General features: G+C 38.3%; 1 protein-coding gene across 6 annotated transcripts in view; it reads left to right on the top strand.

Annotated features, from left to right (window-relative positions):
* Frmpd4 (FERM and PDZ domain containing 4) overlaps nucleotides 1–12,308 on the top strand; it is an 810,201-nt gene extending 797,893 nt beyond the window's left edge. For 5 of the 6 annotated variants that reach the window (XM_058572590.1, XM_058572588.1, XM_058572587.1 and 2 more), the window contains 3 exons: nucleotides 3,731–4,795; nucleotides 5,168–6,457; nucleotides 8,243–12,308. In XM_058572590.1, coding sequence (XP_058428573.1) covers nucleotides 3,731–4,795; nucleotides 5,168–6,457; nucleotides 8,243–9,567 — 3,680 coding nt within the window. In that variant the 3' untranslated portion in view covers nucleotides 9,568–12,308. Of the gene's footprint in view, nucleotides 1–3,730; nucleotides 4,796–5,167; nucleotides 6,458–8,237 lie in introns of all 6 variants that reach the window. The other variant, XM_058572591.1, reaches the window with a different exon arrangement.
* Nucleotides 12,309–25,428: the final 13,120 nt, after the last annotated feature.

Raw genomic sequence — 25,428 nt, 5'->3', positions numbered from 1 at the left:
TTTCTTCTAAAAGAGAAGAAATTCTTAAAAACAAATTTCTGTCACCATTTCTGAGAGAAGGGGGAAAGGAAAACTCTCTCTTCTTTTTAAGCTGAGAAGAAAACATGTCTTTATTCCACAAATATATTGTAACATGCAGATTCATAGACATGCGCATAGACTCACATGTAATTTATTATAATGGCTTGGTAACTTAAAGCATTTGTAGTCATAGAAAATGGGAAGGCAGAGAAAAAGAGAGATGACAGTGAGTTAGAAGGCAATTATGACTTCCAGTCAGATACTAAGGTTTAATCCAACCCCACCTCGGAGTGTGTGTGTTTTCAAATTACTCTAGGTTTGGGTTTTCTCATTTGTATAACTGATACTGAAAACGTAGTTTGCAAGGTAAGTGTTAGAAAAAAATATATGTACAACACCTAATATGATGCTCACTAGTTCTATTACTAATTCTATTAGATGATAGTGAAAAAATGGTGTAAAAATTGAAGATGAAAGTTATAGAAATATAGAAGGGAGAGGAAGATGGAAGATGGAGCAAAGAAATCCTAGAAAGACACACATGACTAAAAATAATTAGAGAAAGGGAAAGAACAAAAAGGAGGCAGTAAGTATACATAGGGTTTGCACACATATTTTTATAACCTCACAATTTCATTGAGCAAAGAGATTTAGAGCAATTCAGCAATGATCTTGAAATTCTGAAGAACAGTTCAGCAACTTAAAATAATCCTTTCACATTGAAAACCCAGCTTTGTTTTTTTTTTTTTTTATTTCTAATCTTAATGTTTATCTTGACACTAAAACCTTTTCACCATGGACTGCTAAATTGTATGGGTATGGGGAAAAGACCAAATCTCCATTCTAAAAATGGTTACAGCAATAAGGGTCTCACTTCTATCCAATTTATAGCCATCTACAATGTAAATGTGTTGTGAAACTGAGAGGCAAACTTAGTTGCAAAAATATTATAACTGGGCTGGGGTGTGGCTCAGTGGTAGAGCACTTGCCTATCATGTGTGAGGCAGTGGGTTCAATTCTCAGCACCACATATAAATAAAGTCCATTGACAACTAAGAAAATATTTTTTAAAAATGTATTTTTAGTATGGAGGAAAAATGGAGCCTTGGCCTCTCAGTGATTTCTTCTAGGGTGAGGAAAATGCTCCAAATACCTTTCTCCACTCTGAGAAAGGGTAGGGTGGATAAAGGAGAGATAGCACATCCCAAAACAAAACAGGTAGACCTCAGGTGAGCAGCAGTCTGGGACTTAGTACCTATAGTGGCTACAAGCACATCTTCTCTTTAGAAACTGCCACAGATTTCCTGAGATTTGGGAAATATCAGGAGTAAAGTCTGGTAAGATCAGTTCATCCCTGGTCCACTGGAGGCTAAGCCACAGAACAGATCTAAGTTCTCACCCCAGATCCTTCCATGTCTCCACAATCATTCCAGGAAGCCAAATAAGTATACCCTTCTGGAAGGAAGCTAAAATTGAACATGTATTTTCTTCTCATTACAAACTGAGATAGACCTTAGTTAAGATCTCTAATAAGGAACTGTAAGCCTCCATTTATCTTCCTCCATCTTTAAAATATACCTTTAAGCATTTTCAAAATCCCTGACACCATACCTTTGTATCTCTGGGCTTCAGGGGGCTCTGAATAAATATCATTAACTTGCTTTTAGCTTTCTGGTCTGTTCAGTGTTTTTGTTGGTCTAAACCATGAGTTGTTATTACAAATAAAATTTTATTAGAATTTAACTACACACATTGTATCACTTTTCTAAAGTCTCTGTAACAAATTATCACAAATCTGGTGGCCAAAACAACATAAATCCCTCCCAGTTTTGGAGGCCAGAAGGCCAAAATCAAAGTGTCAGCAGTACTCACTCCAAAGGAATTAGAGGAGGATCCTTCCTTGCCTTTCCCACTTCTGATGGCTGTCAGCATTCCATGTGACTGCACATTTCCAGCCTTGGCCTCTGTCTTCACATGATCTTCACCTCTTCTTGGTGTGGTCCAAATCTCCTACTACCACAAGGGCACTCACCATTGGATTTAGTGCCCAAACAGATAATTCAGGATGATCTTGCCTCAAAATCCTTGAAATAATCTGCAAAACTCTTTTTCCAAATAAGATCATAGTGTGGACACATTTTGGGGATGCCACCCACTCAGCTCATACTCCGTCCCATTTGTTTATGTATCACCTATAGCTATTTTCATGTTAAAACATCAGAGTTTAGTTGTTGCTGTACTGAAACAGTTGGCTTCCAAAAACTAAAATATTTACTCTCTAGCCCTCCATTTATGGAAAACATTGCCAACACCTGGTCTAAACTTAGCTGTTACAAGTATTCCTCAACATCCCACCCCCACAAACACATATACACACATGTACACACCCACAGAACCCATCATAACCTAATTTTTCATAGTTGATAAATTATGTTGAACTCCCATGCAGTATATTGATTATAAGGTAAGATGTAATTGTGGCTAGTATATAATTAAATGTCTTCAAAATTATATCTTTTACTTGCTATTTATGAATATATATATTTAATAAAATGACTCTGAACAGTGTTCAGCATGAAGTCTATTGTATAATTTGGGGGGGAGCAAAAATTCCTTTAGTAAAACCAATTTTATTTTCTGTATGTCTTATACATATGATGACAGTATCACCCAAACTGGGCGAAGTGGCAATTTGAGGGAACAGATGGAAAAATGGAAGGGTCCTAAATTTTGGTCAAAAGGTTGCTTCTAGAATCTACAAAGCAATAATCACAGAATAACCCAAATTCCCCATCTTGTTAAATATCAGAGCTAATCTTCACTTAAAAATTCCATATTTAAATACCCTTGAAGAGCAAACAAAACAATAATATTTAATTAGGGTATTACAATTTTAATTCATGATGAACATCAAACAAATCTTCATGGGTCCCTGACAAGAACAAAAATTAAAGTCACTCTAAATATTAACTACACTTAGAAATGGCAGAGAGACATACATTACTTGTGAATGTGCTCCACCTTAAACATTATATACTCTTTATATACACACATACATATAGTGATTCATGCTGACATTTGTACATGAATATATTACATTCAGTAGGATATAAATAGGCTGAAGGTAGAGGTACAATATTTATTTTAACTTTCTAGGAAGTATGATGGAAGTATGAAGATCCTTGACCTTCTATTAACTCAATGAGAAAAAAGTCCAATATCTTCCACCACAAAGTGAAGACTGTTAGATCTCACTTTACAGTGAAAAGAACAATTTGTTTTCTAGAATAATAGCCTATTGAAATATCACCTATCAGCTTTGTAAAAGGCACGTTGTATATTTATATTCATATATGTAAATAAGGTCTTCTAATAATAATATAGCAATTATATATAACGATATAGATATATAACTGATGTGTGTGTGTGTGTGTGTGTGTGTATATATATATATATATATATATATATATATATATATATATATGTATATATCACTTTTGTTAGTGGTGATTCTCCTAACCAAGGAATCCTTGCACCTGGAGCTTACATTGGGCAGTACTGTTATTTGGAAAGTAAAATAATTATATTTATACAGTGATGCTATAAGCCATTAAATTAAGAAACACAGATAAAGCCCTCCCACCAAAAAAAAAATATATATATATATATAATTACAGTAATGTGTCTTTGCATGATTCTTTCTCTTTAGGAGCTGAAAATAAGGGAAAGCCTAACCTCCTTGGCCCAGATTGGAACTGTATGCCTCAAATGACCACCTTCATTGGCGAAGGGGAACAAGAAGCTCAGATAACATATATAGATTCAAAACAGAAGACAGTTGAGATTACAGACAGCACCATGTGTCCAAAGGACCACCGGCACTTGTATATAGACAACACCTATAATCCAGATGAACTTAACCAGCAGTTGACACAGCCTGGTGATGCTCCCTGTGAGGCAGACTACAGAAGTCTAGCCCAGCGGTCCCTGATGACCCTCTCAGGACCAGAAACTTTAAAGAAAGCACAGGAATCTCCGAGAGGAGCTAAAGTGTCCTTTATTTTTGGAGATCTTGCCTTGGATGATGGTATGAGTCCCCCAACTCTTGGCTATGAGAGACTGTTAGATGAGAGTCCAGAAATGCTGGAGAAGCAGAAGAATCTCTACATCAGCAGTGCCAATGACATGAAGAACCTGGATCTCGCTCCAGACACAGAGAGCATCCAGTTTGTGGCAAATTCTGTTTATGCAAACATAGGTGATGTGAAAAATTTCGAGGCCCCTGAGGGAATAGAGGAGCCCCTCTTGCATGACATCTGTTATGCAGAAAACACTGATGATGCAGAGGACGAGGATGAGGTAAGCTGTGAGGAGGACCTTGTGGTGGGTGAGATGAACCAGCCAGCCATCCTCAATATGTCTGGGTCAAGTGATGACATCATTGACCTCACGTCCCTGCCTCCTCCGGAAGGCGATGACAATGAGGATGACTTCCTGTTACGTTCCTTGAACATGGCCATTGCTGCACCCCCACCTGGATTTAGAGACAGTTCTGATGAGGAGGACACTCAGAGCCAGGCAACGTCCTTCCGTGAAGACAAGGAGCAAGGCAGCAGCCTGCAAAACGATGAGATCCCCGTGTCCCTCATCGATGCTGTGCCCACTAGTGCTGAGGGAAAGTGCAAGAAGGGATTGGATAATGCTGTCGTTTCCACGCTGGAAGCTCTAGAAGCTCTATCTGTTTCAGAAGAACAGCAGACCAGTGACAATTCAGGTTCTTTCACGATTGTTACATTTATTCACTGATAACTGTGTCATTCCATCCTTTCGAGCCATTTGTCTTTGGAGTCCTGTTACGTGGTATTCTCCATTTCACGCATTGTCCCATTTCATAAATATGCTGAACTACCATCACGGGGTTTTTTTTGTGTGTGTATGTGCTTTCTTTGTTATTTTTAAACCATATGGCACGTCCCCCACCCCCATTTCTGGAACAACTGTGCAATAAATTCAGAGTCCTTACTGAAAAGGGAAAAACTTGGTTTTGTTTTTGTTTTTTTAAAGAATAATGAGTCCCATTTTCTTACATGTCTCCAAGTGCCTCTGATACATCCATTAATTGCTTCTTGTTTTTTACGGCATGCAGGTGTAGCCATCTTGCGGGCTTATAGTCCTGAGTCTTCGTCAGACTCGGGCAATGAAACTAATTCTTCTGAAATGACTGAGAGTTCTGAACTGGCCGCAGCACAAAAGCAGTCAGAGAGCCTCTCCCGCATGTTCTTAGCCACTCATGAAGGCTACCACCCCCTCGCAGAAGAGCAGACAGAGTTTCCCACCTCCAAAGCTCCTGCAGGGGCCTTGCCTCCAAAGTCCTCCCACAGCCTGGCTGCTCGCCCAGTGACCGACCTTCCGTCCAAAGTTGTGCCTTCCAAGCAGATACTTCACTCGGACCACATGGAGATGGAGCCTGAAACCATGGAGACCAAGTCGGTCACTGACTATTTTAGTAAACTGCACATGGGGTCGGTGGCATATTCATGCACCAGCAAAAGGAAAAGCAAGCTGGCTGAGGGGGAGGGGAAAGTCCCCACAAGTGGAAACATGCCAGGAAAAAAACAGCAGGGAACCAAAACCACAGAGATGGAAGAGGACGCCAAAGGGAAATTTGGTACTGTGTCTTCGAGGGACAGTCAACACCTCAGCACTTTTAATCTAGAGAGAACTGCCTTTCGCAAGGACAGCCAAAGATGGTATGTGGCCCCTGAAGGTGGGGTCACAGAGAAAGGTGGACTGGAAGCAGCAGCTGGGCAAGCCTTTCCCAGAGCTTCTGGTCTTGGGGCAAGGGAGGCCGAAGGGAAAGAGGAAGGGGCTCTTGATGGAGAAGTGAATGATGTTTCAGGACTTGGCCAAGGGGACCGCTTCTTAACAGATGTGGCCTGTGTGTCTTCAGCCAAAGACTTAGATAACCCAGAGGATGCTGACTCACCCACCTGTGACCATTCCTCCAAGCTTCCAGAGGCGGAAGAGGGTGTGGCCCGCCTTTGTGATTACCACTTGGCCAAGCGGATGTCATCCCTGCAGAGTGAGGGCCATTTTTCTCTACAGAGCTCTCAAGGCTCTTCAGTGGACACAGGCTGTGGTCCAGGCAGCAGCGGCAGTGCCTGTGCCACTCCTGTGGAGTCGCCCCTCTGCCCCTCCATGGGAAAGCACTTGATTCCAGATGCTTCTGGGAAAGGCGTAAGTTATATTCCTTCAGAGGAGAGAGCCACTGGCCTTCCCAACCATGGAGCCAACTTTAAGGAACTGCACCCACAGGCAGAAGGGATGTGTCCGCGGATGACAGTGCCTGCTCTGCACACAGCCATTAATGCCGATCCCTTGTTTGGCACTTTGAGAGATGGATGCCATCGGCTCCCCAAAATTAAGGAAACCACAGGTACAGCAATGATGGATTTAGTGCTTTGCAATACATACCAGGACCATGTAAACCATATTTATAACAAACCTAAAAATACAACATCTGAAAGGTCAAAGGTAGCCAAAAATGGCCATAGAAATGTTAAATAGCAATCCTTGATCCCCCTGGTAGTGAATAAACTGTTAAGTTTCTAGGTCTGGAACAAGAGTGAAAATGGAATTTGCTCTTTATAATTTGTTCTGCTCTTCCTTTAAGAATTTGATGGAGCACTATTTGTTTTCTAAATTCTAAATGCAGACTTTTAGCAGGGCCCAGTATAACTTTTGGTTATAAGATAGTATTGATTTGAGTCATACAACAATTTGATTTCCTTCTCAAGATATCTCATTTCCAGTTTTCCCATTTTGTTACTGAGAGACAAAGAAGGATAACAGAGAAGAATATTAGAGAGACTGGAGGGGTTCTGAAAGATCATTTGCCTTCCAGGAAATTTACAGATTCTTTCCTTCTCTGGACAATTCCCCTAAAGGAATATTCTGAAGTATCTGGTATACCACAGTTAGGAAGATTTGGGGGGTATGCATGATGAGTTGCTTTATTTTCCCAAAAATAATAAAATCTAGACACAGGTAGAACCAAGAATCTAGCCACATTCTGTACCTACCTTCACTGTTCTGCTTTCCACATAGTGAACACATATGTCTCTCATCAATACACATGGCTGGCCATCAGGTAGCAAAAGCAGATGCTCCTTTATACTTTCTTGTTTCAAGTTATATCAGTAGTGTCTTTTCCATATTGGTCAATAGATATATAGGTTAGTTTATATTCCTGTTCTTAAAAACACCTTTTTAACTCTTACAACTTTTCTATTTTTACAAAATCTACCATTGGCCATGCTTACCTGTGTAAACTAACCTGTAAATGATACCTAATTCCCATCACACAACTGCATTTTTTTTTGGTACTGGGTACAAGGGTCCTTAAATATAGAGCCAGGTCTCCATTCCCCTGCCTTTTAATTTTTAGGCAAGGTCTCACTAAATTGCTGAGTCTGGCCTTGAACTTGAGACCCCCCCCACCTCAGCCTCCAGAGCTGCTGGGATTACAGGCATGCACCACTATGCCCAGTTACCCAACCATATCTTTCCCTCTAAATTAATTGAAACACACTCTTTAATCCTTCATGGTTTATGGAGCGTTTTTAACTAAGTTACCTCTTGCTCTTCTTCACATGAGAGCTTTTCTTAAAAAAACTTGAACAACTTTCCCACTGTCTTTAGACCCTATACCAGGCAAACCTCAAACCTCATTCTGTCCTCTTAGAAAAGTTAGATGAATTAATTTGCATTAATGAATTATTTTTAAAAAGGTAACTGATGCCAATTCCAGAAAAATCCAACTCCTTTGAAATGAAACTTAAATATTTTATGTTTCAATAATCTAGAAACAAAATGTATATTTTCTAAGTATGTTTCTAAACTTCAATAGGTTTATTGGAAGCAAGGGGGTTCATGAAATACCATTGTCTCCTGGAAAATGTTTGTGATTGTTAGACAATTTCCAATGAACTAGTAGTTCCAGAAATGACAGATTCCAAGTATTTTTTGCTCTTCATTGAAATGGAAATCAGTTATGAGTTATCAGGAGTTAGTCTTTGGAAAACAGGATGGCCCTAACATATGGCAGGTCTTCTATAATGCATCCTTGGGAAATGACAGACATCATGTAGAGATGTTGGGAAAATGGCTACCCAGGAGATGCTTAATGAATCTCTCTGTTTTTCTACTACCCCTAGTGTAGCTTTGACAGAGCCTGGGAAGGAGAGACGAGGAGGCATGCCTTCAGCTTGGTCTCAACATCCTGAAGTTGATCCCATCCTGCTACCATCAAACATTCACTCGGAATCAAAGGTGCCAATTCCAAATCAAGACCCTAATGATTTCTCCCAAGCAAATCAGGCATATGGAGAGTCTGTGAGCTGGCGGCCACCAGATCTGAGAGGGGGGAGCCTCAGGACACCCCCCAGCCAGAGGGCTCTCAGGCATAGCAGCAGTATCCTCTCAGGATCCATAGCATTGGAGACCTTCCGAGAGAGAACCAAGGGTGCGGTCAGCTTGAAGTATCCAGGTATCACAGAAGCACAGGAGGCCGGTTCAGAAAGGCGAGCAGAACTCCCTCTGGGGAAGAAGCTCACCAAGAGTTTTTCCCAAAGCTCAATGCACTTTAGCCCCGAGGGGAAGTTTCACAAAAGGTCCCCAGTGGTTCACAAAGACTCAAAGCAGTATAGAACATTACCCTTGCGGAAGATGGAGGGTAGCAGTTGGAGATGCCGAGGACCTTTCAGCTACTGTTTCCTTAACCGAGGGCAGGATGAAGATGGTGATGAAGAAGAAGAGGAGGGAGAGGCCACCCTTCGGGTCTCTTGCCTCTATCCACCCCAGATGACTCACGCCATGCCAGTACCAACCAGTCCATCCCTGGCTGTTGGGATTTGGAAGAAAGGAGGGGAGCTAACCAGAGGGTCAGTGCTGAAAGTCTGGTCAGAAGACCTGAATGGCCCAGATGACTTGGACTTCAGCAATCTGGCTTTTGATGCCCGGATTGCAAGAATAAGTGCACTAAAGGAGAGCACATACACAATGCCTGATGGGTTCCTTGCAGCCCAAAATGATGCCAATGAGCTGCTTTGCCTTGTCAGGGCAACTAAGGGGAAGAGAGAGGAGTCACGCCCTGAAACATATGACCTTACACTTTCTCAGTACAAGCAACTGTTATCCATCGAGTCCAGACAATTGGGAAGTGCCTGTAGGAAAATGGCGATGGCCGAGAAAAGTCCAGAGGAGATGCTTCTAGCTATGACTTCCAGCTTTCAAGTGCTCTGTTGCCTAACAGAAGCTTGCATGCGATTAGTTAAAGTCGTGAACTCAGAAACACAGCGGCAGGAAATTGTAGCAAAGATCGATGAAGTGGTCATAAACTACATATGTCTCCTGAAAGCTGCAGAGGCAGCCACTGGAAAGACCACTGGGGATCCTAATATTGGACTCTCAACACGACATTCAACCACCATGGCCGCTCTAGTAAGCACACTAACACGTTCTCTCAAGATGCTTTTAAATAAATAAATAAATAAATAAATAAATATGAAAGTCACGTCATAATCTACCTTTGCAAAGCCATACATGAACTTTTATTTACTTTATGTGTACGATGAACAGATGTCTCCTTTCTTCTCTCTGTATATTTTGTTATTTTATATAAAATAGGAGATAAAAGTTACATTGATGAAATGTTGAAACGTCCTTATCAAATGTATTCTGTTTATATTATACATATATATATACACATGTAAAAGAAATATACGAGAAAGTGATGACATTTGGCTATTTTTCATATAGCCAAAACTCCAAGTATATGATGTGAAATTTTAAATTCTACCATGTTAGAACAAAACAAGAATCCTATCCCCTCTCCTTCCAAGCAGATACTTGGGGACCATATCATTCATATTTAGAAGTAAAAACCAAAAGCAAAAATAGAAAAGAAATCACAATGTATATAAACAGTACTTATGTTTTAAAATTATGATTTTTAAGCATTGGAAATAGCGAAAAGACATTTAAAATTCGAGAAGCTATTATAAATTACTATAGAATATATATAATAAATTAATTTTTTGCTCATAGTGTTTGGTTATTGGATGCTTTCTTCCAACAATCCCACATATTTAATTTTGGTTTATGCTATTTGGGCTGCAGATGGGGGGGGGGTGGATTCTGCTGTGTCAACACAAATGCTCTTCACAGTGCTTCTAGAATTTAAAAAAAAAAAAAATCCCATATAGAAGAACGGAGAAAATGATGGGCATGTTCCTAGGTAGAATTATGGATTATCTAATTGCACAAAATGAATGGAATCAATAATGCCAAAATTGAATACTGTAGTGAATAACAAGTTCTGCTTTGACTAAATGTCAAAATACATAAACCAAAGACTATCTTCCCCTCACCCTGATTCATCCATGAAGCTCAAAATTTTATTTAGAGTCACAGGTCATTTGGTAAAGTATTTGCAAAATTACAAAAAAAATGGTCATGAAAAGTAAGCACAGACTCAGTAATGTAAACCAGACCACACAGTAGCGCCTGTGAGTGAGACACATTTCAGCTCTCAGCAGGGCTGTGCATAGCACCTCCTCTACAGGGGTCAAGATTGCCAATCAGCCTAATACCGGGACAGAATTTCAAATCTGGAATGCTCCAGAAAACCAAGGAGAGACGGCTGCTCTAATAGTAGAAGCCATGATTAAATAAATAATAAAGTATTTATTAAGTACGTACTTACTCTGGTATTTGTCTAACATGCACAAGGCCCTGGGTTCAATCCCCAGCACCAAAAAAAGAAAAAAAAAAGTATTTAATCTGGATTGGCTGATAGAAATAAGAAATCTGAAAGCAAACAAAACTGCAGAAGTGATAAATTTGACCATTTCAGGTGAAACCAATGGAATTCAAAGATGTTTGCAGAACTATCATCTCTCTAAAAATATATCTATAGGTCAAAACAAATGGATACAAACTCTGCAATTCATAAATTAAAATTGATTTTGTACATATGTATTTCCTGGGTCTCTCAGTGTTCAAACTATACACACTCTTATTTATGTAAGTGGCTCCTTGGAATATGACAGAATACCCAGTACAAATATTTCCATTTTGTAGCCTACTGGGGAGGAGTCATAACACAATCCATGATTGCTATCTCTCTCTACTGAGCCATTCCACAGAGACTCAACAACAAAAGCCACACCACATGTTTATAGATGGCAGAAAATGAAAGGAATTTAGGCCTGTGTTATTATAAATAATGTTTAATTCAATAATAAAACATTATTTCATTATAATTATAAATATTGGTGTTTTGATATTGAGAGATATTAGTGGTGTTTACTGTGGAAAATCCTAGTAAATATTCTGTGTACTAAAATACTAACATTAATAGGATGTGTGTTCTATGTCAGACAATGTGCTATACATTATCATATATATTATCTCATTTAATCTTCAGAACAATCTTATGGTTTGGACACTATCATTAATTCTTTCTGGTTTAGTAGTTAAGCATATGGGTTTGGGGATCAAAAACATCTTTACTTAAATTTTGGTTCTGCCATTTTCTAGCCCTTTCATCTTTGGAAAGCTATTTTTTTCTAAGTCTCAATTTCCTCTTAGTAATATGGAAATCAATAATAAGATCTATTTCCATAGGGTTGTCACAGTTTTAAATAAAATTATGTATGTAAAGTTCTTACCACAATATCTGGCAGAGAATAAGTACTCAATGTTAGATATTATAATCAGCATAATTATTGTGTTAAATATATTGCCCAAGATAATATGTGGGGGAATGTTTGTTTTATATGCATATTGTATCCTGTGTGCAGAACACATTATGTGAATTGCATATATATAAAAAAAGTGTACAAGGAAATGATGACCCTTGTTCAAATCGCATTTGTAGTTAGAACAACTTCCTAGTCAATTCCAGTTCTTTGAGAAGCCTCAGGGAAATAGCTCTGGGTCTTTCTAATCAATCTCCCATTACCTATGGCTGCTCCAGTAAGTTTCTGTTTCTTATAAACAAATTCTTTACGACTTGGAAAACCTCAAGGGCCCCCCACTCCTTCTTTGAGCATGGGGCTCCTAACTGGTGTCCAGGTCCACTAGAGTATAGGAAGAACATATTAGAACGAATATTTGTGTTTATTTTTATCTAGCTTTTTTATGTTTATGTATGTTTTATAATGGCATAATAGTACAGTGGTACATGTACAAAATTTTAAATAAATAAATGAATGAATAAATAACTAAGCATATGCCTGGTGCATGCATGCAAAAATATTGTCGCAGGTAGGATCGCATTCACTAAGGTTTGGAGAGCACTAAACAGGAGAACAAAACCTCCTTGCACTGGAGTTCTTTGCATTTAGTCCCCAGCCTATTTTCAAGTGTGTCACCTACCATTTTTATTAATCTCTCATCGTAAAACTTTCAAACATATACAAAGTAGACATTATCGTTCAAGGAATCAATATGGATTCATCAGACACCAACAGCTGTCCAGTCTTACTTCTCTATTCTACTCACCTCTTTCTGTACTATATGATTTAGGAGCAAAGTTCAGACATCATAGCATTTTTAATCCATGAATATTTCAGTAAGAATTTCCTATAGATAAAAACTTTTGTACAAATATCCTTTTTTACATTTGAAAAGTTAAGAATTCCTTAGTATTATTCAATAAAGAGTACAGAAATAAATGATAGAGGAAGTGAAAGTCCCCTATAACCAAACCACCAGAGAAAGTCATTGTCTACAACTTGCGGCATTCTTTTTCAATGCTATTCTTTACATATATTAGTGTTGATATTATTATCTTATCTATTTATGAGTTTAACTTTGGACTCAGAGTTGATCTGACCACATTTGCCTTTCTGCCTGAGTCTCATTTCATCCCATCATACTTCATGTAGGTGGAAAGAATTGTCCAGAAAGAATATAACTGATGTGGAAAGAGAGACTGTTCAGATGAACAACCATGATGGCATTCGGCTTCTAGTGAAATCCAACATTTAAAGCAATTTCTTACTATATTAAAATTAAAACATACTCTACTGATTCTAGGACCAATAGGAATCAGTCTAATCACAAAAGATTATTTTCCAGAAAAATGAATACAAATAAAACTTGAAATCACCAGCTGCAGCAACACTATAATGACTCAATTTCTTTTGCTATGACTTTAATCTTTCAACATGATATGTCTTAGAAAGACACTCTTCATTTGTTTATGTTCCACTTTCAAGTATTTAAATGCCAGGTGTTAATTATCTGAATGCTATTTTCTGAACTACTCAGAATGTTGCTCTAATTTCTTATGCCTGGATCCCTTTTTGTTTTTGTTTTTGATCTGTTGGGGGTGTGCTGGGACTCAGACCCAGGGCCAGGGCCTTGTGCATGCTGAATGCTAAGCAAGTGATTTTCCCCAGCCCTGTTTACATTAGTTTTGATTTGGTAATGGAGGTAGTTTGCTCTCTTGAACTGTTTATTGTTCATTGAGATTCTGTTAACTACTCTTCCTTACATTTTGGGGGTTTTTAAATCTTGGGTTTTTTTGCAATGCTCAAGGCAGAGGGCATGCTAGGCAAGTACTCTACCACTTAACTGCATCCTCAGTCCTGTGTTAAAGATTTTTGAAATTGAACAAAAAAAAAAAAAAAAAGAAGCAAATGTCCATGAGCATTAGAGTAAGAATCTATGTTCTTACTGATCTCCATCCCTATCACTGAAGAAAAGAAATCTTCATGGGGACCAATACATATGAATATTAAAATTGGTTTTCTCTAATGTGATTTTGTCTTTACTTTGAAAGGGGTCAATTTTGACCTCTCTCTCTCTCTCTCTCTCTCTCTCTCTCTCTTTCCTTCTCCCTCTCCCTCCCTCTTCAGATTTAAATTTGGCTTTGTGGAGGGCTTTAGTGATACTTTATCCTCTTCCATTCTAAAAACTATGAAAAAAATTTAGGTATAATATACCATTGTAGCAATACCTGCTCAGTTTTGAAAAATCGGAGAGTAGTAATCTTACCTTTTGAACTGAATTTTTATTCTTAACAACTTGACTCTCGCTAAACTGAATACTTTTTGCTTATTCCAGTTACTCTCTAGCCTACCTATCTCATCCTAATTTCAAAGCCTACACATAGGAAATTCATGGAAAACAATCTGTGTCTATCAAACAGTGTTGCCTCACAAAATAATGGAATGAATTAAATTCTGCATCACTGAAAGAAATAATCAATTATCCCAAGTAGCTTATGAAATTAGCCTGCTGACTTCAGCTGAACTTTCCACCACATTTAGAATTGCATCTCAATTTTCTTTTACACATTAATTTTAAAGCCTTGTATTTGTTTTGTTTTTATTCTTCTTGTTCATTTTCATTTTTCTCTCTACAGTCTGGACCAAAATTCTGTTCCATTGTGGTATCATTATTCACAACTACAGGAAGAATTAGCTTTTGCTAGTAGATAGACATGGGATAAGAAGTTTAAGAGCTGAACTTTCTTGATAGTGTCCAATCAAGTACTATTTCTACTGTTTTCATTTTGATTAGTACCTGATGCCTATCTTGAGCTTTCATTAATGATCAATGACTCCTTTTTGTCTACTTCTTGAAGAGGCAGGATGAGTCTATTCATTCATTCAATAGTTATTAATAACTTCCTAATCTGGCAAATATCATGCTAAGTGCTGAAGGCAGGTACAAGGATGAATATGATTGACGTGGTCACTGCCAAAGATGGGCACTCGCCCATTCTAGGATGGAAAAAACCCGTGCCATTACCCAAGAAAAGAGGAGTTCAGAGTGAGTCAGAGTTACTAACAGTTGGGCTGGTGTTGTGGCTCAGTGGTAGAGCACTTGCCTAGCATGTGTGAGGCAATGGGTTTCTCAGCACCACATATGAATAAATGAATAAAAATAAAGGTCCATTAGGAACTAAAAAAATACTTTAAAAAAAAGAATTACAAACAGTCCTCCTTTTCATGATAGTGCAGGACTAGAAAACTGATCATGTGTGACACAACTGCAGATTGATCTTACTAATCAATGAGAAAAAAATTACAGCTGTTCCATGACCTACAATAATTTTTCTCAAAAATTTAAATACTCTTTTATTGTCAGTTACAAATATACAGGGACATGGAAAGGTATAGTGAACTGGATGTTTATCTAATACAAAATAATTTAAAATATTGGAAACCTTGAGAATTAAAATGAGTCTTTTTTGTAAAAACTTAACAAGAGAGTAGTTTAAACAGTGCTTGCTTTTATTTACTGTATAATTTAAAATATAGACAATCATCTATTCTATGATTTGGCAAATTGGTATACTCTTTTCTATACATTGTTTTATTTTTTGCAGTGCTGGAGATAGAACCCAGGGCTTCATGCATGCTAAGCAAGCACTCTCCCACTGAGCTCCATCCCCTGCCCCTGTCACACCTCTTTCTAAATTTGAATCCTCTTCAAGCGTTTTATCATTTGTGCTTTTAATCTTGGGAAATATCTCTGAGAGTTCTTTTAATGTGCCACATTGTATTTTTTTCCACTGTCACTTTCTCTGAGACAGCTTCATCTTTCCATCATAGTGACTCCTAATTTGCATCAATACATTCATTTTCACTGCATCTCACTGGCTATACATCTATAGTCTCAGATGAAGACACTCTCATCCCTACTGTCAGCTACATATTTGATTACTCTGCTGACACTGGATTTTAATTCAATTTCAGGCATCATCCCTTTTTGTTTCTTTGCAAAAAAGAAGGCAGCACAACTACCTGCTCTGCTGTCTGTGCATGAGCTGAACATTAGATGCTCAGTGAGCAATGGCTGGTATCCTTTGAAAGAAGTGACGTGATTGGTTGCTCACCATCAGGCACATATTTTATTTATATAGTAGTTCTGGGACTGAAGAACTAACAAGAAAGTGTGTATTTTACAAAATTACTCAGTTAACATATCACAGTAACTGAAATTTAGACCATTTTGTTGGGGACTGGTGATTAGTTAAATCATAGTAATTGAAAACCATGCGTATCAGAACCACAAATAATGATTGCGTGTACTAAGCTGTTTGGAAGGTCTAAAACTCCGGCCTGGGGCTGGGACTCAGTGGTAGAGCATTTGCTTAGTGTGTGTAATATTTGATTCCCCCCCCACACACACACACGCACAAGTAATTAAATAAATAAAACGAGTGATAAAATAGCATTTGGCATTATCCAATAGAATTTTCTGTAACTATGGAAAATTCCAAAATCTGTAATGCTCAATACAATAGCAAATAATAATATGTGACAACAGGGTATTTTCAATATGACCAGTGTGACTAAGGAACTGAGTGTTTATATAATTTAGTTTAAATACCCACATGAGGCTATTGGCTGCCATATTATACAATACAGTTTTAGTGGGCAAACAGATTTTTTAAATTAGAGAAAAACAGAATAATTATAAATTATAAGTTCTAAGAAGGAAATTGAAAGGCTTCAGAGGAAGAGACTATATAAGTCAGGGCTTTGTCTAGATTTGAGAGAAAGAAACTAACCCTGATCAGTTATCATACATGACAACCATTTCACACCAACCTGCTGAACACATTTAAATGGTATATGTAATAAAGGCAGTAGAAAATAAAGATTCCCTCATTTGAGCAGAAGTTTGACTTACCAAAATCCTTTCATGGCCCTTAGTAAGTTCTAGATCAAAAGACAACTGATCACCTCCTCAAAAATGCAAACACACACACACACACACACACAGAAAGACTCAAACACACTTGTTTTCAGCTATGCCTTATATGATGAGGCATGATTTATGTGGACAACTATTCCTTCCTCAAGATTTGAACATCTGCTGTAAATTTTTCCTACACGTTAATTTGAAAATTATTGGCAAGTGTATTAGAAAATAAGAAGCCTTGTGGCAAAAAGTGGACTAACAGCCAACAGAGCATTCTGTTTCCTAAAACACTTCCTTCCTAACACAGTCTGAAACCACAACAGGCCCCAATTCAGGGCCTTAGCTTTGCTCTGCTCTGTCTTCCTCTTTCTACCTGTTCTTGGACCCAACTTATTCTTGGTTGAATTTCAAAACTACTCCCAAGTTCATTCAGGTGTGGACCAATACATTCTGCCTAATGTGTGTGTGTGTGTGTGTGTGTGTGTGTGTAGTATAAGGGAGACCCAGGGCCCCATAAGGTAGCAACTAATGTTTTGGTTGGGCTTTATTTCCACCCGAAGTCTTGGCTTAGGATGAATCTGCTTCCAAGTTTATTCATGTTTTTGGAAGAACTTATTTCCTTGCAACTATATGACTGAGCTCATGGCATTTTGCTGGTTGGAGACTGGAGGCTGCCCATAGTTCTCTAAGGCATGTCCACTATGGCTGCTTATTTTATCAAGCCCAGAAGGAGAATCTGATCTCAAAGAGGATCCCTCCTTTTAAGGATTTTCATCTGATCAAGTCAGGTGCACCTAGGATAATCTTCCTTTTGATTATCTAAGAATTAACAGATTTGAGACCTTAAATGTATCTTCAAAATTTCTTCTCCTTTGCCATACTGATATTGTTTAGAAGCACATCACAAGTCCTGCCCACCCTCAGAAAGAGAGAATTGTCTAGGACATGAACACCACAGGGAAAGAATCATGAAAACCACTTTGGGGTCTATTTGCCATTCCCACCAAGACCTTTCCCTCAACTACAAACTCAACAGATCATATATTCCTCTAGACAAAAGAAATTGTGGTGACATTGCTTCTGTGTAGAAATACAACCCTAATGTGAGTCATTAAAGGCCACGTGGGAAGCCTTTGTCTGTCCTGGTCCAAGCCCATTCTCTAGATATATTTCTCTTTTAATATGCCATGTTGCTCTGGGAATGGAAATGTCAATAGTTATGATGTACTGATCTGTGTAAGTCAGGATTTTATTAGTGCCAAATTCATTGGTAAGCTTTTTTGTGGTAAGACCACTTTTTTCATTATACTCATTTTAGAGTTAACTTCAGGATCAGGTTAAACTGAATAATACAACTGGCAGATTAATTGCTAGAGATGATGACCTTTAACCAGCATTACATATCACCTTTTCTTCTTCTTACCTTTCTGAAGTGTTTATGGGCAGGAGAATAAGGATAGCTCAGGTCACTTGCTCCTAAGCTATCCATCTGTCAACAGAGCCTGTGCATTCAAGTTCAACTCCCCAATAGGCCCCACTTGGAACTCCTGGCCACATTACCTTAAAAAGTTGCTGTTGCCTTCATGCATCATCCAGCAAAGATGTGTATGGAATAGAAATCATTTCTTTATAGATTTCATGCTCCTTTATTCTCTCCATTTATTTTCCAAAGCTATAAAAACTGTATTATTGGATCAGATTTACTGGAGTACCCCTTCTTTAGGATTTCTGAGAAAGGGACAGTAAGGCAAACACAACCCCCATACACATAGTTGTACATATGTAAACAAATATAGAATATTGCATCACCCAGAAATACATGTAGGGACCACAGTTGTTTTCCTGCCCCCATTCTGCCTATGCCTCCCACTTCTGTGAATTCAATCTCCAATCTGTTATCAGTGTGGTTATAATAGCAGCAGCAGCAGTAACAGTAGTAATAGTAGTCAACATTTATTCAGGTACTGTGCTAAATGATCTTCATGCATAATTACTGCACCTATTTCATAGAAGAATCTACAAGAAACTACTATTATCTTCCCAATTTTTAAGAAAGGAAATTGAGGTTAGAGACTCCAAATCACTTGCCCAAAATCACAGATGCTAGTCAAACTCAAGATTTGAACTCATGAGTTCCAATACATGAATTGCAAATTTGTTCAGTAACTTTTAGTCAAGTAGCTGGCTTTACTGCTTTTAATCAAAAGAATACACACATGTCTTTTTTAAAAAATTAAATTCCACCGAAGAACTTACAACAAAAAGGTACCATCTTCCACCCCAAACTTCTCACCCTTAGTTCCAGTTCCAGGTGATAAACCTGTCGGATCAGGTTTGTTGTTGTTGTTTTTGTTTTGGTGGTGCTGGGATTAAACTCAGGGTCTCCTCTTCTGCATGCTAAGCAGGTACTCTACCAATGGGCCTCAGCCCTGGCTTTTATTTTTAGTTTTCTAGTGGTTTTGTCCATAGTTGTGATTAATCCAATATTTTGACTTGCTAACTTTGTATATAATGGTTTTTATCAACTACCACTTGAAAATAAGGAATTCACTTACATATGTTACTCATCACATTTCCTTCTCCTTCCCTAACCAATGTTTGATAGGGATATTATTAAGTTCTATTCTTGGCATTTATTTAGCTTTAAATATTATAAGTACATTGCTGTTTCTGGTTCAATCATATTTAGACAGTCTCCTTGATTCCCCACCTATAAGAAGTGAAGCTCTTTGTTCCCCCAGCCTTTCCTTCCCTCCACCCTATCACTTCTTTACTTACTCCTCTATCTTAGGCCATCAGCATCTTCCAATCTACATCATTAATAGTGTTATTAAAAGCAATATTTTCCATGGTGTTTAAGGATCAAAACTTTGTAAACCACTACAGCCTGGAGATACAGCATGGTCAACTGCTTTCTCAAAGCTCTGGAGGAAATTATCCAGAGCTCTTCTACAGGGTAAAACAAAAACAAAAACCCTAGGCATGGAAGAAGAAAAAGTTCACTGTGAATTCAGTATATCTTAAGTTGGTTATTCTCAAAACATGGCCCTTGGACAGAGAATATCAGCATATCTTAGAAACTTGGTAGAAATGCAACTTCCAGACCTACTCAATCAGACACTCTGGAGTGGAGGCCAGCAATCTGTGGTTTAAAAAGTCATACAGGTGGTTTTAATGCACACTCAGGTTTAAGTACTACTGTGTTGAATGATTAACAATGAATACAATTTAAGCACCATGACTTTCTTGCATTGAATATTGTCTTATAACTGAAATTGGTTAAAACATGCTATAAAAATCAAAATCCATTCAGATAGGCGATGATTAATATTTCTAAAAGAAATTACTACAGGCTACATGCATATTTAAGAGAGCTCCTATGATATTGGAATTTCATCATCATAAGACATCAAGGGAAGAAGTTTCACAAGACAAAAAGTAAGTAGAGGGAACACAATTTGAATCACATCTACTCTGAAGAAATACTTTATAGGTTGTTTAAATTTTTTTTCCTGGAGTTTCTACAGGTTTTTCTTTCTTTTTACTGACAAAATTCAAAGATGCTGTTCTGCATATGTACTGCATTAAAAACCACCCCAGGGGGCTGAGGGTGTAGCTCAGTGGTACAGCATTTACCCAGTATGCTAAAGGACCTGTATTTTATCCCCAGAACCATAAAAACAACAAAAATAAATAAATACCACCCCAAAGTATAGAAACATAAAGAATTATTTGATATTATCTCTCCTGGGTTCAGGAATGGGCTCAGCTGGGTGGTTCTTACTTGCAGTCCTTTACACAAGTTATTATCAAAGGATGACTGAGTCCACTTAAAGATTGACTGGGTTTCAACAGGACTTCTCATGTAGGTAGCAATTATTAGGGAAGGAAACCCAGCTGAGGTTGATAAGCCTAGTCTTACAGGTGACTTCCATGAGGCTTGTGCTTCTTCCAGCATGGTTTTCTGGAGATAGCAGCACTTTTTACATGTTTACTGGCTTCTAAGCATAAGCATTCCAAGGCAACCAGGCAAAAACTTTGAAACTTATTCTAACCTAGATTGGAAAGGCATTCATAGTGACTCTCCACTTGTCACCTGAGTCACCAGGCCAGACCCAATTCAAGAAGAAGAGAGAGGACACAGAAGATGGTGCAGTAGAGAAAAGCTGCATTCCAAGCTACACTGTTGCATGAGACTAAAACAGCTGGTGTACAGCTTCTGAGAGAGGTGGGTGAAAGAGGGAAATCACTAAAACTTAATATTGTACACTCAGGGACTCAGAAATTTGGGTACAATAAAGAAGAGAGAAGACACTGGAGCTGACATGGAGGCCCCACAGGCACCACTAATGCAGATTCACCACACACAGAGAAAGATGAACACAGTGATGATGCAGACAAAGCCAAGTTCAAAAATACTCCCCAATATTAGCTGATCTAGAGGCTGCACTGAGTGTTGGTGCTTGAAAAACACACTCTGTATCTCAACTGGTAACAAAGAACTGAGGCAAGAGCACCACTACAGTGACATGGGGCAAGTACACCACTGCAGTGACTGCCACAAGTGGGAGATCAGGAAAGAAAGAAAGAAAGAAAGAAAGAAAGAAAGAAAGAAAGAAAGAAAGAAAGAAAGAAAGAAAGAAAGAAAGAAAGAAAGAAAGAAAGAAAGAAAGAAGGAAGGAAGGAAGGAAGGAAGGAAGGAAGGAAGGAAGGAAGGAAGGAAGGAAGGAAGGAAGGAAGGAAGGAAGGAAGGAAGAAAGAAAGAAAAAAACATGGCCACAATATTCCAGCAGGCACCTATCAAGTGACCTAGGCCGTGCCTGGTGGAACATGAGTGAAATAGGTTCATAGTAGACTGTATTCAGGGGAATTTCAGTTGGAAGGGCAAACTTCACCTTTGTGTCTAGCAGCTCACATGGTGACCAGATTAAGCAGACAGGGAGTCTGAGTGGGCTGGGTGAATATACTCAGGGACTAAGCCCAGGAAGGCTGTGTTCTTGGCAGCAGTGAATGCAAGACCAGCCCCACTGACCAACTTTGACTTTCCTGGGAGGCTTCTGAGAAACAAACTCACAGAAGAAATCAGCTACTGTCTACCCCTAGAGGTGGTTCAATCAAGTCTCTCCAAAGAAGGCCCAAACCAACAAAGCCTGATTAGACCTGTGGCCCCATTAGACCTCATTCCCACTTGCTGGAAGTCCCCTCACAGAAAGCTGCAGCATTGGTATCCTGAGGGTACACCAAACTGATCCTAATGGACAATATGCCAACTGAGAATATATCCTAACCCATCCCACTTCATATAAGTGAGAAGGGAAGCTGACTGAGTCTTATATGAAACAGCTTCAACCTTAGGCTACTACAACTGGCAGCTCAGAGAACAACACACAAACAAGAAGTGGTTAACAACCACCACCCCTTGCTCTTTCTAATAGTACATAACTCAAGAATTGGAAAGTCTGTTGAACATAGAAAGTGACCACCCAATCTGGTCAACTATTCTGACCACCTCAGTGGAGAAGATTCCTTCATTCTTCACTAAGATTTTGAATGTTTCTAGTATTTATTTATTATTTGTATTTATTTTTTTCTCTGTGAAAGTATATGGGGCAGAGTGTGCATGTATTTGTGTGAATTCTTGCTGTGTTGATTGGTTTAAGGCCACACACACACATACACACACACACACACTTATTTGTTTCTTTTTCTCTCGTTTTTAGCATTTTTAATGTAATTATTTTTCCTAGTATTGTCTTTTGAGGGTTCAGGTTTTTGGATGGCATATTTTGGTTTAGTTTGGTATTATTGTCATTTGTTTATTTCTCATCTTTCTCTTTCTCTCTTATCTTCTCCTACTAATGGCCAAATGCTATTACCCTCTCTCCCTCTGTTCCAATACCTTGCTTCTTCAATTTTTCCCCTCCCTTCATATAAACATTACTTGATACTTTCTTCTACATTGTCTCTGTTCATGTTTCATAATTGTAAAGTCTTTTCTAATTCCCCAACCCATTTCATTTTCCCCTAATTAACTGTATTTTTACCATCTGTTATGGTTTGGATGTGAAGTGTCCCCCAAAAAGCTCATGCGTGAGACAATGTAAGAAGGGTTACAGGAAAAATGATTGGGCTGTGAGGGTCTTAATCCAATTAGTCAATTAATCACCTGATAGGGATTAACTGAGTGATAATTGAAGACAGGTGGGGTGTGGCTGAAGGAGATGGGAATTGAGGGCGTGGCTTTAGGGTATATATTTGTATCTGGCAGGTGGAGACCTCTTTCTCTCTGCTTCCTGATCACCATGTTTCCCTCTGCCACACTCTTTGGCCATGATGTTCTCCTAACCTGAAAAATGGAGCCTGCTGTTCATGCACTGAGACCTCTGAAACCATGAGTTCTCAAATAAACTTTTCCTCCTCTACAATTGTTCTTGTTGGGTCCTTAAGTTACAGCAGTGAAAAACTTGACTAAAACACCATCTTTCAGGACTAATTGGTTTAATAACTATTGCCCCCACCATTAATGATAATACAATCATTATTGCAATGGATAATATAGTTAACACCTGCTGTTTGCTTTAAAGCCAGATCTAGCTCATGGTTATTGTTTTACTGTTGACAATTGCTGATCCCACCATTCCAGTAAGACTTGAAGTAGGAACTTCGTATTGTTTTGTTGTTTTCAGTGGTTGTTGCTGTTGGCTAATTCACCCCATTCTGTGAGGTGCTGGAAACCTACAGGGACACTAAAAGTCACAGGTTAGAGACTCTGCTGATGAACTAAATATTCCCTGATGTTTCTCCAACTCAAAGTGAGACAAAAGCCCCAAACCAACAATAAGGATGCAAGGAGGAACCATTCAAAGAGAGAACACAGGTCCTATCCCTTGGCATCTAATCATACATCAAAAACAGAGAAGTTCCAGTACAAATAAGATAATTACACACAAAATGTATAAATGCAAAAAAAAGGAGGTTGGGGAATCCATCTCAATTGATGTATAAGTCCCAGACCTCTGAAAAACATGATGAAACAGGCAAACAAATCTCTGCCCAAAATTCACAATCCCCCAACAAAGGATCCTGCTGATAGTGAGGTGGATGAAAATCCCAAAAAATATTATTTTAAAAAATTATTAAAGCATTCAGTGAACTAATACTAGCAACACCACTCTGGAAAGCAGTGTGGAGATTCCTCAAAAATCTGAGGATGGAACTACCATATGGCCCAGCTATTCTACTCCTTGGTGTTTTCCCCCAAAATCTAAAATCGGCATAGTATAGTGATACAGCCACCTCAATGTTTATAGCAGCACAATTCACAATAGCTAAATTATGGAATCAACCCAGATGCCCATCAATAAATGAATGGATTAAGAAATTGTTGTGTATACACACACACACACACACACACAAAATGTAGTTCTACTGAACCACCAAAAGAATGAAATTATGGTAGTTGCCAGTAAATGGATGGAAACGAAGAATAAGTGAAGTGAGCCAAACTCAGAAACTCAAAGTCTGAATGTTTTGTCTCATATATGGAAGCTAGAATAAAATAAAGGAAAGGGGAAGAGAAGGACAGGATAACATAAAGAACCAATTCAATATAAATTACTAGACTGCGTTTTGCTCATGTATTAGAAAAGAGGAAGGTGAATGGGAGAGGAGATTGAGGATGGGAGGTAGAATGAAAGGTAAAAAGGGGAGGGAAAAGGGGGTGAGTCATGAACTGAAATCAATTTCCGTGCATGTATGAGTTTCTCAGGATAAGCCCAACTACTCGGTATAATGTAAAGCTCTTTAAGAAAAAGACCCTGAAATTATGTCATTTGCAGGGAAATGGATTGAACTTGTGAACATTATGTTAAGTAAAATAAGCAAAACTCAGAAGGTTAAGTGTTGTATAATTTGTCTCATACGTGGAACTTAGGTAAAAGGAAAGAAATATGGCGGGGGGAATCAAAGGAGAGCAATAGAACAAAGAGGACAGGACAGGAAGTAGGAAAGGGAAAGGATAAATAGTGGGGAGTGATATTGGCCAAATTGTTACATGTTGTGCATGTATGAATATGTAACAACAAATCCCACCATGATGTACAACTGTAATGTACCAATAAAGATGTAGAAGAACACTGAATTGTATTAGCTTTTAAATGTAAAATTAATTAAAATTAGATTTAAAACAAAATTTAAAATTTAAAAAAAAAATGGGAAAAACAGGAGAACTACTCTCCATCTTTCATGGGTAAGAAAAAGAATTACATGGGTGAGAAAAAAACCTTTAGCCATCTTTAATGGGTCACATGTGCTTCCCCCAAAGCCTCAACATGATCCAGCATCTCAGGTGTTTTGTATGCTTTAAGAAATCATCTCTGCAAAAGAAGACAAAAGTCATGAAAGTGTATGGGTTTCACTAGGCCACCAACATTGGGAAAAGGTGCTGCTTTAGAATGTGGGGTAAATTGAGCAGTTAAAGCCCTTCACTAATCAAGTACTGACATAAACATTCTTCCTATATACTAATTTTTGTATAATAAATTATTTTTTCCCAGGCAGGAAGAAGAAATCAGCTCTTCCTGGAGACAGTCATCCCTGCCAAAGCCTTTTGACTTCCTTTTCCAGTATGAACCTGTTTTTGTCTGTATAAATACCATCCTAGGACTTCCCTTCCCAGCT

The sequence above is a fragment of the Marmota monax genome, unplaced genomic scaffold, assembly GCF_021218885.2.
Source record: "Marmota monax isolate L192 unplaced genomic scaffold, Marmota_monax_Labrador192_F-V1.1 WCK01_AAM20220418_F8-fsc00089, whole genome shotgun sequence".
NCBI lineage: Eukaryota > Metazoa > Chordata > Mammalia > Rodentia > Sciuridae > Marmota > Marmota monax.
Note: the sequence above shows the minus strand (reverse complement) of the source record. Positions and strands in the feature narration are given on the sequence as shown.